This window comes from Lipophrys pholis, assembly GCF_963383615.2.
Source record: "Lipophrys pholis genome assembly, chromosome: 1".
In the NCBI taxonomy this organism is placed as follows: Eukaryota; Metazoa; Chordata; class Actinopteri; order Blenniiformes; family Blenniidae; genus Lipophrys; species Lipophrys pholis.
In genome coordinates this window covers 20,859,633-20,875,631 of record NC_137635.1, presented here as the reverse complement: position 1 = coordinate 20,875,631, position 15,999 = coordinate 20,859,633, and the positions used below count along the sequence as shown (strand labels likewise).

Genomic DNA, 15,999 nt, shown 5'->3' with positions numbered 1-15,999 from the left:
TGCTCCATCTTTCTGTGACTTGTGTTTATACTGGCAGACACTCGTTTGGTTAAGCCCTCACCTGGGTTTGAATCCTGAAACCGAAAGGGCAGCCGATGTAAAACCTGAGCAAATGCATGATGCAAGTTGCAACGTCTTTGGAGAAATGGATTGTTTGGATTCATAGGATGTGAAAATAATCTCTTCATGCAATTTGAAGTGATCGATCTGCAAGTTATTTGAACCAAATTCTTTATTCGTAGGTCCGAAATTGTAAAGACAAAACAACACTTTAATAGAACTAACCGTGTATATCAAACAATACATCAGACATTTAAGCTTTATGTTTATTTAGATATATTTATTTTGTGCTTTCCTTTTTACTATTTCTTGATGTGGTGACCCTGGCATATTCTTTTATTTTTTTGCAATTTTTTTTTTTAATTCTTTTTTGTGATACTATTGTATGCACAAAAAACACGTGTCATTGTTTTCTATGTATTCTTTAAAATATAAAGTTGCAATGACCCTCTGTATTGACAGCTATAAGAAAAAGGGAGCATCAGAGCACAAAGATCAGATTTGAATTAAATATTGGTTTTTATCAACCTTTCTATTTTAATTGTCTTTTTTTATGGTTCATTGTCTTTCATATATCATAACGCCGTCACAGTGCTGTTGTTAGAATATGATGTCAAACTTTCTAGAAAAATGAGTTTTCCCATTCACACCTGACGACTTCAATGTTGCACAATTGTTTTGGGGGGCGTCGACATGGAAAGTCCAGAAATCTGAGACCATTGAGATTTATCAATAATTTACAATGATCAATATTTGAATAGGAACAAAAAACAACTACGGTATGAACTAGAATTAACATTATTTTCAAAAGTACAGTTTATTCCGGATTGACTTTAGAGTTTTAGATGAAAAAAAAAAATTAAAATAACTTTTGATGTGCGCACAAATGTCCTCGGAAGTACAGAGAGGTGTTCGTGCGCGTGTTTGACCCCACCTAGCGGCCGGTGCACTTCGTGACGTCACATTTGGAAAACGAAACTGACGCCGCGGAGTTTCCCGAGAAAACCTCATGACGGGGTATTTAAGCAGCGGATCTGCCCCCGGCCGGGGTAAATCATCCTGGGTTCAGCTCCGAGCCGAACCGAGAAGCTTCTTAAGTTTTCCCTGAATTCTGATCCGAGAAGCGACTGAAAGCTGCGCGGGGATCACAGGTAGGACAGGAGAAACTCACCCATTCACAAAAAAGACTTCTTAAACATGCACTCACTTTTAAGATTAAAAAAATCAATGCATTTTTGAAAACGGGTTTAAATTGTCCTTTGCTTGCTAGACACAGGTTTTTCCCTGCAAAGTGTCAAATGCAGTCGTTGTTAATGATCGTTTTTATTGTTCGGTGTCACTGCTGCACATAGACTAACACTTCCCACTGTTTAAAGGAAGCTCTGTTGCCCGTTTCCTCTCTTTCTATATTGAAATCACAGAATCTCATGGAACGTGCCACCTATTTATACTTTTTATGCTTCTACCCTTTTTTAAAATTTTTATTACAGCACATATTTGTAAGCTTATATTTATATTTTGTATTTGTATTCTTTTTTTTTAAAGCGCCTGAGCAATTTCATCATACACTGTATCATGACAGTAATTCTGATTCTGTTATTCCCACAACTGCAGAAATGAGTATGCAGATTTGCTTCACATTGAAGTTTTGTATTAAAAGTGGAAGTAGATGTAAAGATAATATTTCTATGGTAAACATTCAAAATAGGAAACTTCAAGTCGGCTTTATAAATTCTATGTGCTCACTTTGTACACACATACTCCTGGATGTGGTATTGTTAAGGATATTTTGAGACCTAAAATGACCCATTTTCAGAATTTGACATATCTGGTAAGTTCTTATGTATTCACTGAATACAGAGGTGTTTGTTTGAACGTCCCATCTTTAGAACCAGCCTTTTACCAACATTGTTTATTATCAAGTGGTCTTTCTTTTTTTTCTTTTTTCCAAAGTAGGTGAAAGTAAAACCTTTCTGAAGCAAATTCCCAAAACAACCAAGTTGTTACGAGACATAAAAAGCTGAAGTGTCATAATTCAGTACAAACATTAATGTTAATCACAATTGATCATATATTATGTGACTATCGTCAACTTATTATAACGTGGGGAAAAAAACTTATTATAACATATTATTTAAATGAAAATAGGTGTGAATACTACTGATAATTTAGTCAGAGAAACATAGAGCACAAATGTCTATAGGAGCATATCTGTGCTCTGGGAAATAGTATAGAGAGGATATTGTGCCAACATAAAATAAATCAGAATTCAATTTGACCAGTTTCCACATTTTGCAACTGAACTAAGTTGATATAGATTGCGTCCAGTACTTATTGCGCAGTCTTGCAGTTTCAAAAATTCAATTTGACTTCTTGAAACTCACTTTCACTCGTGTTGTGCCAGATGTCAGGAACAATTCGGTTTCACTCGCACTGTGCCCGACATCTGCTTCACCAAAACTGAGCAATCACGTGCAGATTCTATTTTTATCTTAAAGGAAACGTTGTGGGCTGCATTCAATTTTAGTGATTACAAAGTCGGTAAACAGCGGAGGCATCCGCTCATGGGGAGTTTGCAGACATGCAGCTTATACCTAAAAAAACAATTTATTTCCTCATAGTTTTCTAAATGTAAAAAGCTAATTTTGCACACGTGTACAAATGAAGGAAACTTTCCTATGCTTTGGAAACTTCCAACACAAGTTAACCCCTTTATTAAGATAACAAGCAGGATAACATTTTAGAAAAGTCCTTTTTAAACAAATGTTAAATGTATAATGGAGGTGCAATCTTCACTTGATTACTCTTCTTTGGTGAGCTGGGTGTTAGTAGTAGTAGAGTAGTAGAAGAAAGAATAAGATGGTGACTTGACTACATGGAGTGGAGCACAGTCTCCAGATTTAAACCCCAACCAGCTGCTTTGGGATGAACCGGACAGAAGAGTGAAAGCAAAGCAAACTGCAAGAGCCCAAACATTCATGGGAACTTTTTCCAGTTCACATTCTGTTTCCGGTGGAGGAAGATTTGTTCCATAAAATGATTCCAGAAACTAAACTGTTGTTGTTGTTCTTCCTGCTGTAGAAATGGCTCATCCGAGACCTCTGCTCATCCCGTGGCTGCGGGCGGAGATCGACAGCAACAAGTATCCGGGCGTGCAGTGGACCAACGTGGAACGAACAGAGTTCTGCATCCCGTGGAAACACGGCTTGAGGCAGGACTCCAGCGACATTGACAGTCTCGTGTTCAAGGTAACTGGAAGACAGGAGACTGACAGCGATCACTCTTCCATTGTTGGTTCGATCCCCCATCTTGTCGTGTCCCTGGGCAGGAATTGAAACCCAAAATGGAGGTGGAGCACTTTGCCCGGCAGCTGCTGCCGTGGCTGAATGTGACTGAGCACTTTAGGCTGCTGAAGCGGTGAACAATAGACGAAATAAGTGAGGGCCATTGTGTGATTCTCTTCCTGCAGGCCTGGGCAGAGGTGAGCGGTAATGGTCGAGTTCAGGGAGAGCCCTCAGTCTGGAAGAGAAACTTCCGCAGCGCCCTGCGAGCGAAAGGCTTCACGCTGGTGTCTGATAACAAGAACGACACTGCTAACCCGCATAAAGTCTTCCGTTGGCCGGCCGAGTCTCCATCAGCAGGTGAGAACCCCTCAAATCACCTGATTGAAATGTTTCATATTATTCATTTGCAAAGTCAGTGTCTGTGATGGTGAAGGAGAATTATAAGATTACTGAGATGTTTCTGGAGAAAAAAAATACTGAAATTACATATATATATATATATATATATTATTTTACTCTTAAAGATAAGTCTTCCCCTGGATGTCAGGGGATGGAACAAGATGACGGTGGACTCTCCACGCCAGGCGTAAGTGGCTGATCTCGTGGGTTAAAGCCGTGATATGAAATGCAAATGCTGTGCAGATGTTATGTAACATTAATATGTGTGTGAAATTCCAGAGTGAGGTGGTCATGTATCTTGAAGACCCGCTTTTCCTTCCTGAAGGAGCTGTGTTTTCAGGTAAAGTGGCTCCTCCTATGATGTGTCTGGAGCCTGTCAGCGGGGCGGATATGATTGGAAAAAGTAGTTTCACTGTTAGATATGAAGAATTTTATTTCATTATTTTGTCTCCAGAATCCCCAGCAAGCCACGATATTCTCCAGGAGTGCCTGAAGGGGCTCAACATTGACCCTGGAGCAGGTAGACCCATCAGCAGCGCTCATCATTTCTTCCTCACTGCTGCAGCATGTGCAACAAAAAAAAAGAAAACAACAAAACAAAACAAAGAGCACCCTGGGTACTTTCCTGGAAGTAGTTTCTCACTTTCTCCAACTTTTCCACAGAGGGCATCGCAGGCTTTGAACCTCCTCCTGAGCAACAGCAGCCACAGAGGCAGGTTATGATTGGTGCGCACGCGTTGCCCGGGCAACAGCAGTACCCAGTAGCGTTTGAGGGTGCAGCCGGTGAAGCTGGGTTGCCCGAGCAACCGGCATGTCCAATTGGGGGAGCCGTGGGCGGGGCCTATGATGAGCACTTGGCGGCACAGTTTCTCCACACAATGAGCAAGACCAGCGACAGAGATAATTTCAGTAAGTCGGAGGAAACCCGCCGCGCTGAGTGATGGACCTGGAGGCGACGTCCTTCACAAAACGCTTTCAGCGGCTTCTGTGTGAACACAAGTCATGGTTTGCTCCCGTTTAAAGAACTTCCCCTGTTTCTGAATCCTCAGAGACTCAGTTCAGGGTAAAAGTGTACTACAGAGGGGTGAAGGTGTCCGAGCAGCTGGTCGGGAACGAAGCAGGAGTCCGCTTTGTCTACAGGTAATGTTGAACTATGGCCCCCAGGTTTGTTGTAGCATTTAGGAGGATCAGCTGGAGTAACAAAATGCTTTTAACATGAATGTAGAACATTTAGCCTGACTGTCTGAAATGAGTAAAATCCACTTAGCAGCCACACCTGGAGGGAGATTGCTGCAAAAAAAAAAAAATAAATAAAATAAATAAATAAAAAAAGCACTCTCCTCTCACAGACTATCTCCAGTTTGAGTCTCAGCTTGGAAACCTTCGTGCAGATGTTTTCCCTGTGCATAAAGGAGCTTTCTCTAGTAATTTCAGTTTCTTCTCACAGTCCAAAAACATGCATGTGCGTATTAACACAGAAGTTGAGGTTTAAAAGGTGGTAAAAAGGGATACTCTGAGGTAAAAACAGAGTGACATTCTGAAAACACCTCCAATCTTTTTACAATCTCATTCCCCGCCTGCAGAGAGATAGTCACAGTACAGATATTGAAGTGATATTGACTTGCTTATCTGACTTTGCAAAAAAACAAAGAAAGAGGATTTCCCAAAGCCTTTTTCACACGCAAAAACAGATGAACAATGATTTCTTACGTTTCAGGCCTGAACTCAGTGGGATGGTTCTGGATCACAACTCGGGCCTCACCCTGGTCTCCCTGCCGAGTCCCACAGACATGCTGGATCAGACCCAAGCTGATCTCACCAGACGGATTCTGGAGAAGCTGGGCGACGGCGTGGACGTCGGGGTGTCTGGCCATGTGGTGTACGGCCAACGTTGGGGTGAAATCAAAGCCTTCTGGAGCCTCTCCAAGTTTGACCAGAGCAAACAACCGCAGGAAGTTTCTAAACTGGAGCCTCAGCCTCTTTACCAGTTCAGGGATTTTATTCAAGGTGGGTGAGGAGAATGATTATGTCGTTACTGCAAGCATGCGCCTGACTACAGAGCCTTGCATGTAACCTTCCGGTACGCCTGCCTCTCCAGGAATAAAGGACTTCATTGAGGGTAAAGCTTGCCCTCCTTGCTCGCTGTTCTTCTGTCTCGGGGAGAAGTGGCCTGACCCAGGCGGCAGGCCTTGGGAGAAGAAACTCATCACAGTGGAGGTGAGAGACCTGAGAATGCATTTGGCTCTAAATACACTGTTGTGCTCCTCCACATCTTTAGACACTATTACATGTTGGAATGATTTTCTTTGGGGCTTTTTTTTTTGGGGGGGGGGGGGGGGGGGGGAAGCACAATCCTTTATTAAATTTCATGAGCTGCCCACTCAAGGGAAGTCTACTCAGCAGCACTTATCAAGAGGCAATTTTGTCTCGGTATTGATTAACAGCACAGAGAGAACAAAGCCTGAATGGCGGCGCTGACAGCTGAGCCTTCAGGTGTGAAAGGTTTTTCTGCTCTCGAGCCTCCACACGGGAGGGCCTGCTGAGAAATAAAAGATTTGAAGTTTCAAAGTTCAATCTTTGTCAAATGTTAAGGCTCCTGACAAACCCACAACCAGCGCATTGCTCTTGTAATTCCGCCTGACTCTCCGGTCCCTGTTCCTTCTTATTTTTGCCTCAGGTGGTCCTGACTTCTATTGAGGTGCTGAAGAACATGGCTGTTGAGGGTGGCGCCTCCTCCCTGCAGTCTGTGGAGCTGCAGGTCTCCCTCGAGGAGATGATGGAGCTGTATTGATTACCCAATGACCTGAATCCTCACAAATCACTGTTTACTTTATGTCTTGAATACACTTTTATAGACATTTTTAGTCTTTATACTGTGGCAAAAAATAGTGGATCATGTATCATTAGCGATTGCATTAATAATTGCTTTGGTGTTGGACTGGACTTTATCACTTTGAATGTATGTTTCTATTTATTCTCTGATATTTTAATAGAAATAATGAGTACACTATCAGGGATGATAAACATAAGTTCCCATGTGTATAATGCCCTGTTGAAAAACATAAAACTGTCTCAGCAGAAACTGATCCCACACGTGACCTTTTTCTTTCTACATTGTCTTCCTTCAAATAATGTTTGGCCAGACGCTCAACCTGAAATGGACGTTTTACCAGAAGCTGGCAGACACGCTGCTGATTTGTTGTGAGAATCACAAAGCTAAAGTCTCAGAATGTGCTTATGAATAGTCCAGTGGAGAAGTTCAGCGCAGAAGTGGTTTGTGTGTTAAATTCATGGTCCGTGCATCAAATATGGTCTGTCAACATTGGAATGAACAAGATTTCAAGACTTTATTTAAACGTTCATTGGTAATATGATTATTGAAAACCATTCTCTGGGGAATTTACTACATTTTGACAAATTCATTCTTAACAGAGACCTTTGTAATCCTATTGCTTCCGTCTGACTGGCTGGATGAGAACCGCAACAATTCTTTTTGTGCCATCTGCACGGTTCGGACAAATTCGTAGAGTGACAATGTTTAGAAACGGGGTATTTTACAAAAGCAAATAATTAATGGAATTGAAGTCTCAGTTGTTTTCTCCTTCACCTGCTTCTCCGTCATTGTCTGACTCCGACTTCGGCTCCTCGGTGAGGGAATTTCCTGTTAGTCCTGACATTGGGACGAGTTTCCCCTCTGCGTTAACTCCCATTGGTTGGATAATGTTATCTCTGCAAAACACACAAGGGATGCGCATCACGGACAGTTTAATTCACCAGTTATGAAACTATTGCTGTTCTAGTAACTAATATTGTTAGTTTATGGAAACAATTATGATGTAAATACAATTTTTTTCGTAACTATTTCTTAATTCTTGATTCAACGTCAATGCTAATGAACCATTTACCATAAAGTTTCCCACAGAAAAAAAAACAACTCACATGGAGTAAAATACATAAATATGTATAGATGCATCTCAAAAATGACAACTTTACCGAAAAGGCACTTCTTTCACATATTCCAATACTTATTACATATAAATTATCAAGCAAACTTTAAAGTTTAATTAGAATTTTAGCCCCTAAGTTAAAAAAAGTTTGAAAAGCTGATACTTTATGGAAAATTCATGACTTATAAGCCAAAACTATTAAGAATAAAAATTAAAAAGAAATTTCAGTTTGTGTTTAACAGTGTAAATCAGTTGAAATGAAATCATAATGAAAAATGAACTTCCATTATCAGACTTTTAGAAATGCATCTGAAGTTCTAGTCTTTAAGAGGTTAACTGTTGATTAAGTTTGCTGTGAAGCAACATGTCCCACATCATCAATCATTAAAAAAACGACTAAAATATATATATTTTTTTTAACAAGATATAGTTCACAGTTTGTATGCACTTAATTCTCACAGCAGGTTTATCCTCTAGATTCGTCTGCTGTTATTTACAGCTGAGGACAGTTCTATTCACAGGTTTGAGACTCTGCTGCGTCTCTGTTTTTAAAAACCTGTGAGTGAGTGATTGTCAACCTGGAGAGCTTATTGAAAAGCATGATCAGCCTCTTGGCCTCCTCCTCCTTCTCCTCCTCCGTCATGCCCTCCATCGGGTCCGGCTGCTGCGCCTCCACCCGGCCCGTCACCGGGTTGATGCGATCTTTGACCTGCCGGTACTCCTCTGTGTCTGAATCGGAGTCGCTGGAGTACTGGGTGTCGGAGCTGGAGGACCTGATCCGCTGCCCCCCCAGCAAACCCCGGGTGGCCAGCAGGCCGGCGGCGTTGCCATAACCGGTGTACTTAACGAAACGCCTGACTGGGAAAAGACGTGGTGCAAAGAAATCAATGTACAAAATCAATGTTGATAAAACTTGAGAACCACATGGACTCAACTTCTTATGTTTAGTATAAAACACAAAGAATATAACAGACTTCAGAGTCGAGATTTTACAATATTGCAGATCAAACTCTAATAAAGTCTTGATTTGTTACTTATCTATATTTAGATTACACTATACTTTCCAATGTGTGGATCCAGTGTTAGCGGTCAGTGTTACCATTTTCTTTGCAGAGGACAAAGATGAGGTCGGCGGCGCAGTGTTTGACGTCCGTGTCCAAATGAGTCATGAGGCGAATCAGACGGCTCTTCAGAGTGGAGCCTTCCTCCGGCCGATGTGACACGTCTCTCAGCGGAGGCAGGACCTGATGAGAGGGAGAAATGATACTTTCAGCTGCCTTCGATGTCACAGAGAGACAAACAAAAACATTAGGACCCCTCGTCGGTGAAACATTTTGATGACAGAGAAAGCAGCAATGGGGTATATTCAGTTATCTTCTCAAACGTCGGAATGCGAAGTGGAAGCTGAGCAACCACTGAGAGTCTCCTCACACACTGCATCTCTGTGTGCTACAGCGGCTGCAGACAGAGAAGCACCGCCAGGAGTTTATCGGGTCTGCAGAGAAGATCACCAGCTGCTCTCTGCCCTTCCTGGACCCCAAAATAAAAAAAATTTAAAAAACTTGCAACCTCACGCTACAGCAGCAGAGCAGAAAGCACCGTGCAAGGCCCCTCGTGTGCAGGTCACCATCTCGGCTGCCATCTGGCAGACAGAACCCGAACCACCAGACCCAGAGAGAGTGTCTTCCCATCAACCATTAGAAGATTAGATAAATAAATGTTGTCGTTCCCATCTTGCAATTGCTCCACCTTAAAGATATTGTATTTCTAAAGTTTCATGAAGTCGGTAGGATTCCTAATAACATGAACAGCCTCGCTATTAGGGAGTCCCTAATGCTAATCAAAGCTTCTCATTGATTTATCTTCAAAATATGAAAAACACTGAGCTGTACAAAGAAAACAGGTGACCGAATCTCTCTTTCTCTCTCTCTTCTTTAAACATAATTTACAAATGGCTCTCAATAATGTATAGACAATATCTAACCTTTTGTCATGCAAGTGACCATATTCAATAACTTCCACAATCCTTACTGTCTGAAACAATTGACAATTTCATGATGGAACATATGCCTGATGCCTATATTATATTATTGGATAGCAGCACCATATAATGTGTTGACGGTTATTCACAAAACTCTACTGAGAAATTATCACAATTTTGAAAGATAGAAATTGTAAAGTATCGTTAGCTGATTTGTACACCTTTTTTTTTTTTAACAGATTCTGTTTCATTTGAGGATCTTCAAGCCCTAGAATATGCCTCATCAACAAATTCCAAAGCATTTCAACGACTTCCCCAATAATCTCATTTTAGTTTCATGCTGATGATCGTGAAAATAAATAATTAGTAAAGTTGCGTGAAGAAAAGCATCCACTTTCTCAGAAGTGACATATTTGAGTAATATTACATGTTTCCTGATGTAGTGGCGTGTTTCTCGGTGGGCCCTGCAACTCTCCGTCAGCAGGTTGAGGATCGGAGTCAGTTTCTCTTTGAGTTTGTCTCCCTGAAACAAACACAAACAAGAAATCCCTCAGGACACAATCTGTTTTGTTTGTTTCGTTTTGTTTATAATGAAAAGGGCGTTTCTTTCATTAGAAAAACAGCCCTTCAAAAGCCACAAACAAATTTGAGAACGGTTTTCCATGTCTTCACATCGCCGTCCTTGCTCACCGACTCCAGGCGTCTCTCCATGAACATCAGCAGGTTGTGGACACAGTCCATGTTGACTCCCTCGCACTGCTCCGAGTCTGGCTCCGGAGGGACCATCAGCAGCACGTCGAGACACTGGAGAGGCAGCGCTGACAGCAGGTTGATTGTGTGACTGCGAGATTGGAACAAGACACCAGGACGAGTGGGAGGAAAGCAAGAAGAAACATCGGTTTGAATCATTTTTAAAGAATAGCAAATTGTGAATATGATAATTGAAAATATTTTAAATGAAACAATTTGGGGGGGGGGGGGGGAAATGCCTTTCTCTCTTTATGCATATAGTTAGTGTTTGCAATTACTTGATATTATACCACACAGAGAAATAGTATTTCACTGGTTCATGCTCACCCCTGCAGCTCATCAGTGTCATCCGCCAGCACACTCTTCCTCATCAGGCAAAGACGCAGGATTGCCACCAGGTGTCTGTACAGAGCTGCATTGTCCTGAGAGCGCAAATAAATGCATCATTTCTCTCCTAATCAAAAGTAAATGTTACACCATTTTTCTGAAACGATGACGTAATTTTTGTACCGAAGAGTTTGAAAGCTAAGCTTCATAATGTTGTCATCCTTGATGAATGTGGACTTTCTTATTGACGCCTGAAGGCGGACCCTCACTGACCTCGGTGGGCTCCTGCCTGTGGGTGCTGTAGGTGATGGTGAAGAGGATTTTGAGGATCTCGCTGACGCGCTGGGAGGCTTCCAGAGAGATCGGCGGTGCTGATGGGTTCAGCACACATTCATACTGGTCCTTCCACTGGACCTCCAGGCAGCTCTCCAGGGCTGCTGTGAGGATGGACACTCCTCCCTCCTGAGGATGGAGAGTGCATGGAGAGATGGCCGCTTTAACGGTTGTCTCAAACCAACAGCTTGATTGATGGAATAGGGAGTGACTTATAGATACGGAAGTTTGAGAAGGTGATACCTGTTGAAGCTGAGTGCTGAGCTCTGGCCGCAGCGCGGTGATGAGAAACATGAGGCGCAGTTCATAGAACTGAACACTGGAGGGAGAAGAGCAACTGACACTGGAGGACAGACGCTCAGTGAGACCGCACATGATCCTGACAGAACAAACCAGCAAGAGGATGGATGGATTACACTTCAGTCACACATTGCATGACAAATACAACACGTGAACAAATAAATAGCAGTTTCTTTGTTATTTGGATCAGTTTGGTGCTTCTCAACAGGTTTGTACTTCTCAAGCAAAAGGACCATAAATTAATTTCTCTCTTTGTAGCAGTTGAACGTGGCTGTTTTTAAAAGAACTTGTGTTTTGGTTATTTGTTCAATTTTGTGTGTTGGTGTGTGGAAAGGAAACATACCGGAGAGCACTGAATCTCTCCTGTGCCCATGTGCTGTTGTACACCATGTTACACAGCACCTTCATGGCCTCTTTTCTCTGCGCCTCCTCTCCTGGGTCCCCTTCATTCTCCTCTTCCTCCCACTCCATCTTACTCTCTCTGCGGTCCTTCCTCCCTCGCTCCAGCACCTTGTGATGGACACCACCTCTGTGCATTTCATTGATGCCGGTCCTGTGGCTTCCGAACCAGCTGATGCTGTCCTGGTCTCCACTATTGGTCTGGCTGACGTCGCTCTTGGCGTCGTCGTCAAAAGCAGAGCTTCCCTCATTCTGGTCGATTGCTTCACTTTCGTCCTCGTCGGCACAAGTCTGCAGCGCTTTGGCCTCGGCAAGAGAAGCTACGATGTTGTCGTAGAAATCAGAGTCAGGATCATTGGCGTCATCGGGGATATCGCTTGTGGTTAGCCCGGCGAGTTTGGCGAGAGTCAGCAGAGCGCAGTCAGTCACCAACGGGCCAAGAACCTTTTTGTCCCTGGAGAGGATCCTCAGGCTGCGGAGTGACACTCTCAGCAGACGACTTCTCACTCCGGTTCTGATAAACCTCACCAGGACTAGAGCTAAATTCTGAGGACAGGACAAGAGAACCAATTATCGACATTTTAGTTGAACAGCATCTTTTTCACAGCTAATGACACTATAGGCAGGAGAGAGAGTCAGGTACCTGTCTGAGGACGAGGCCTCGATCCTCATCGCTGCACTCGTCAATATCAGAGTCAGAATCAGCAGAATCTCTCAATTTATTCTGCCTGAACTGATGGAACAGTGCAAAAATCAAACAAAATCTAATTTGTGGATTTGTTCAGGGGAATTTCATGTGCATGAAATATAAAATGTAGAAACTTTACCTCTTCTTGCTTTCTTTTCTTTGGGAGGGGCCATGGCCATTTTTAGTAAACAAGATGACAAAGAAGGAAGAGAAAGTTAGTGAGAGTCTTAACAAAGAGTTGGATCATTCAGCTGCTATTAAAGCTGCTGTACCAGTCACAGCTGACAAGTAGAGAATCCCTAAGCACGGGAGGTTAGTTAGGTTTAAAGAGAAGTCTGTATCCGTGAATGCTAACATAGATTTATCAATACAGTGACATGTGAAAGTGGAGTAGACAGGACAGTATTAGAATAAACAAAAAAAAATTTGGGTGATTTAAAAATGCACTCCATTAAGATCAAATGAATTCAACAATTAAAAATACCTGTTAAATGAAATCATCTGAAAGGACTTGGCGCTATGGTGGAAGATAAAATGCTTTGTAAATTGCTTTACCTTTCAGCTAATACCTACGGTGGTAATCACCTTGCATTTGCACTGCTTCCATTAGTGAATATTGGAATCCTAATAGAGACAGGGCCATTCAGGAGTGCTGGTTGCTATAGACTACAACCTCACTGCTTTTTTCTAATGTGTGTTTGAATTGCATTGCATGTCTGGAAGCATTTAAAATCACAGTCAATAGAGGATCTGTCTGTCTGTCTCTGTAACCTTGCCTATTCTTACCGGTTTCTCTTCACTCTGACACTTGGGAGTACGTTGGTAATTCAGACACTCTGCTTGTTCTCAATCTGTCTAAGCATGCCAGTAGAGAGGATCAGGGACAACTGATACAGCAGAATTACTAATCACAGACAGACTGTGAGATGGGGGTGGGCGGATGAGATAGAGGGGTGTACTGCTTTGAAAAATACAGGAGGGAAGAAAATAGAACAGTGAACTCCTCCGAAGTAAACAGGTGCAGACACATCAACCAACTCACTTTCCTGCGTTCACTTTCCTCCGCGTCAAAGAAGAAGCACTGGGCATACTAACGGGACAGAAAGGACGACAAATGAACAGTCTCAAAAAGTCCCAGGCAGCATTGTGGTCTTCAGTGCAAGTGTTACCTCTTTGTTGAACTCCTGCAGCTGCGTCTGCACGCCATTCTCATCACCATGCTTGATGCACTGGATAATCCCCTCCACGTCCACGTTCATGTTCCTGCACACACACACACACACACACACACACACACACACACACACACACACACACACACACACACACACACACACACACACACACACACACACACACACACACACACACACACACACACACACACACACACACACACACACACACACACACACACACACACACACACACACATGATAAAGAGAGCTCATCCAGGCCATAACTGAATCAACATTGCACAACAATGATGAAGATGATGCTCACAAAGGTTATGCGTTGAGAAACACATGAACAACAGATACATAAAGTCTTTACCTAACATTTTAAGATAAATATTGAATAACATTAAATTACAAGTATCATTTTGTCTTTATCACTACTACATGGTATTGGTGATGGACAAATGCTTCTGATGCAATTAAACTAAATTGCATAGAAATTGTTCAACATGAAATAAATAAAATTCCCATATAAAAAAAAGAGTTCAGATGAAAGATAAACTATCAAGCGCATCTATCTGGATTTACCTTGTGCAGTTCACTTTCTCAGCCAGATAATATACTGCAGGAAACCAAGGCACCTTAAGTTTGTTAGTCCAATTGGGATATCAGTGGTCCGAAGGTACTTCAGCTTGCTGAGTTTGATACTCCACGTACTGTGTGTGCCGTCTCCTGTGCTCTGCCTTTCAATTTACTCAATTCAATTGCTTTTCATTCACCGTCATGCACTCAATCTGTCTCTCTCTCGCTCTCTCTCTCTGTAATCCAAGAGAGATGCAGGAGGCGTGGAGTGTTTATGGTTATAATCCACTAATGGACTTCTAAGCTTATATCTCTCAGTGTTAACCCTCTAACCTTTCATAGGTTTTCAGACTTACGCAGCACATCTCTCTGTCACCATCTCCCCCTCTCTTAGTCTTAACACTCTCTTACTCAAATCTATTAATAGCTGTGGAAACACTATAACAAGCATCAAGATTTTTAATTTTTTTATATTACGGTTCTTTAGCTGTTACATAACCTCACTGGAGCTGCTGATGGCTGAACTGGACATGAAATGCATTTGCAGTGTCAGCCGAGATAAGACAGACATGCTTCATCTGATAGTTGACAGCTTAAAATATGCGTGTTTGCTTTTAGTGAAATTATTCATCAACCCTAAATGACAATGTCATTTCATACATTGCAATCATTTTAATGATGTTAGCGTCTACTTCCACAAGATGGTGCTATTTGCATAGGTCCACCCAGATGACCTTATGACCACATAGGTAAAATTAACCCCATTTTTATATTAAAACCAATATAAACTTAGTATCTTAGCTATATTAGGGGTATGTCCTATCTAGGATGCATGATTCTCTCACACATAACCTACTTTCCACTGTTCAGGGTCCTGGGAAGTTCAGAAAGAAGTTCACACACAAAACCAAGTGTCTTGGGTAGCCTGACAGGTGAAATTTGTGAGATGATAATATGTGAGTGAATGACAGCCTTTCCTGGCAGGATACTCACTCTTGTGCCCAGTGGGTAGAGGAAACAAGCCCGGGACACTCAAGTGGACAGCCGGTGGCCGCGGGCTTACAACAACAGGATGCAACTACGTCAGCAGGAGTGGGAGAAAAGTCACGAGGTGTGTTCATGAAAGGCCCTCCTGGAAGTGAGTGGATCTTGCTTTGGGACGAATTCGATGAAAGGTATCAATAAATCAGAGCTGCGGGAGACAGGTGACCGTCACTGACCTCTAAAAGCAATTCAAAATAAAATTCAATCCATTTGAATGGAGTATGAAAGGTTTTATTAAAACAACGTATCTGAATATTTAGTTCCCCACGAAACAAGCTCTTTGTGTTACATTGCTAATGCATGCTTCAATATGAGCCTTTAAGTTATGAATTCTTAGGAAATGATATCGCCCATCATGTGGCTCGTGAACATAGATCTTTTTTTATCACTTGGCTAAGAGCGAGAACATCCCTGGCTCAAGCATGCTTGGGGGCATTTACTGCATTTATGGAGTTTTCATTGTTCTCCCCTTGTCTCTGGATACTCAGGTTTACTCCCACAGTCCATAAACATGTGCTGGAGGTTACATAGTCACAAACTGCATGTGATAGTCTCTCTTTCAGTGTTTGCCCTGTCTTCAGCTATAGTCAGCTGGGAAAGAATCCAAGCCCCCTGCAACCTTGAATTTGGAAATAGACACACATACAGGCTTTCTGAATAATATTGAAAGTACTTTTAATATTCTGACCATGAAATGATGCATTCAGATACTCAAACTCTTTGCAGA

At 42.1% G+C, this 15,999-nt stretch overlaps 2 protein-coding genes across 3 annotated transcripts; one reads left to right on the top strand and one right to left on the bottom strand.

The window, feature by feature from the left end:
- The first annotated feature begins 1,015 nt into the window (after nucleotides 1-1,015).
- Nucleotides 1,016-7,143, top strand: irf3 (interferon regulatory factor 3). The gene is made up of 11 exons (XM_080482334.1): nucleotides 1,016-1,211; nucleotides 3,142-3,308; nucleotides 3,530-3,701; nucleotides 3,869-3,930; nucleotides 4,023-4,083; nucleotides 4,198-4,263; nucleotides 4,407-4,652; nucleotides 4,793-4,883; nucleotides 5,461-5,750; nucleotides 5,842-5,960; nucleotides 6,421-7,143. Exons 2-11 carry the CDS (start codon nucleotides 3,144-3,146, stop codon nucleotides 6,532-6,534), a joined length of 1,386 nt encoding a protein of 461 aa, XP_080338460.1. The 5' UTR covers nucleotides 1,016-1,211; nucleotides 3,142-3,143; the 3' UTR covers nucleotides 6,535-7,143.
- LOC308121138 (chaperone Ric-8A) lies at nucleotides 7,068-14,473 on the bottom strand. Of its 2 annotated transcripts, XM_080482226.1 has the most exons (14): nucleotides 14,235-14,473; nucleotides 13,638-13,731; nucleotides 13,511-13,558; nucleotides 12,608-12,625; nucleotides 12,424-12,513; nucleotides 11,725-12,326; nucleotides 11,325-11,460; nucleotides 11,022-11,210; nucleotides 10,749-10,843; nucleotides 10,362-10,512; nucleotides 10,099-10,194; nucleotides 8,790-8,934; nucleotides 8,269-8,548; nucleotides 7,068-7,472 (listed from the first exon to the last, which is right to left on the bottom strand). In XM_080482226.1, exons 2-14 carry the CDS (start codon nucleotides 13,725-13,727, stop codon nucleotides 7,331-7,333), a joined length of 2,082 nt encoding a protein of 693 aa, XP_080338352.1. In that variant the 5' UTR covers nucleotides 13,728-13,731; nucleotides 14,235-14,473; the 3' UTR covers nucleotides 7,068-7,330. The 2 variants fall into 2 exon arrangements, with proteins under 2 accessions (XP_080338352.1, XP_080338353.1); XM_080482227.1 differs by lacking the exon at nucleotides 12,608-12,625 and having other exon boundaries at nucleotides 12,424-12,454; nucleotides 13,497-13,558.
- Between the last annotated feature and the right edge of the window lie 1,526 nt (nucleotides 14,474-15,999).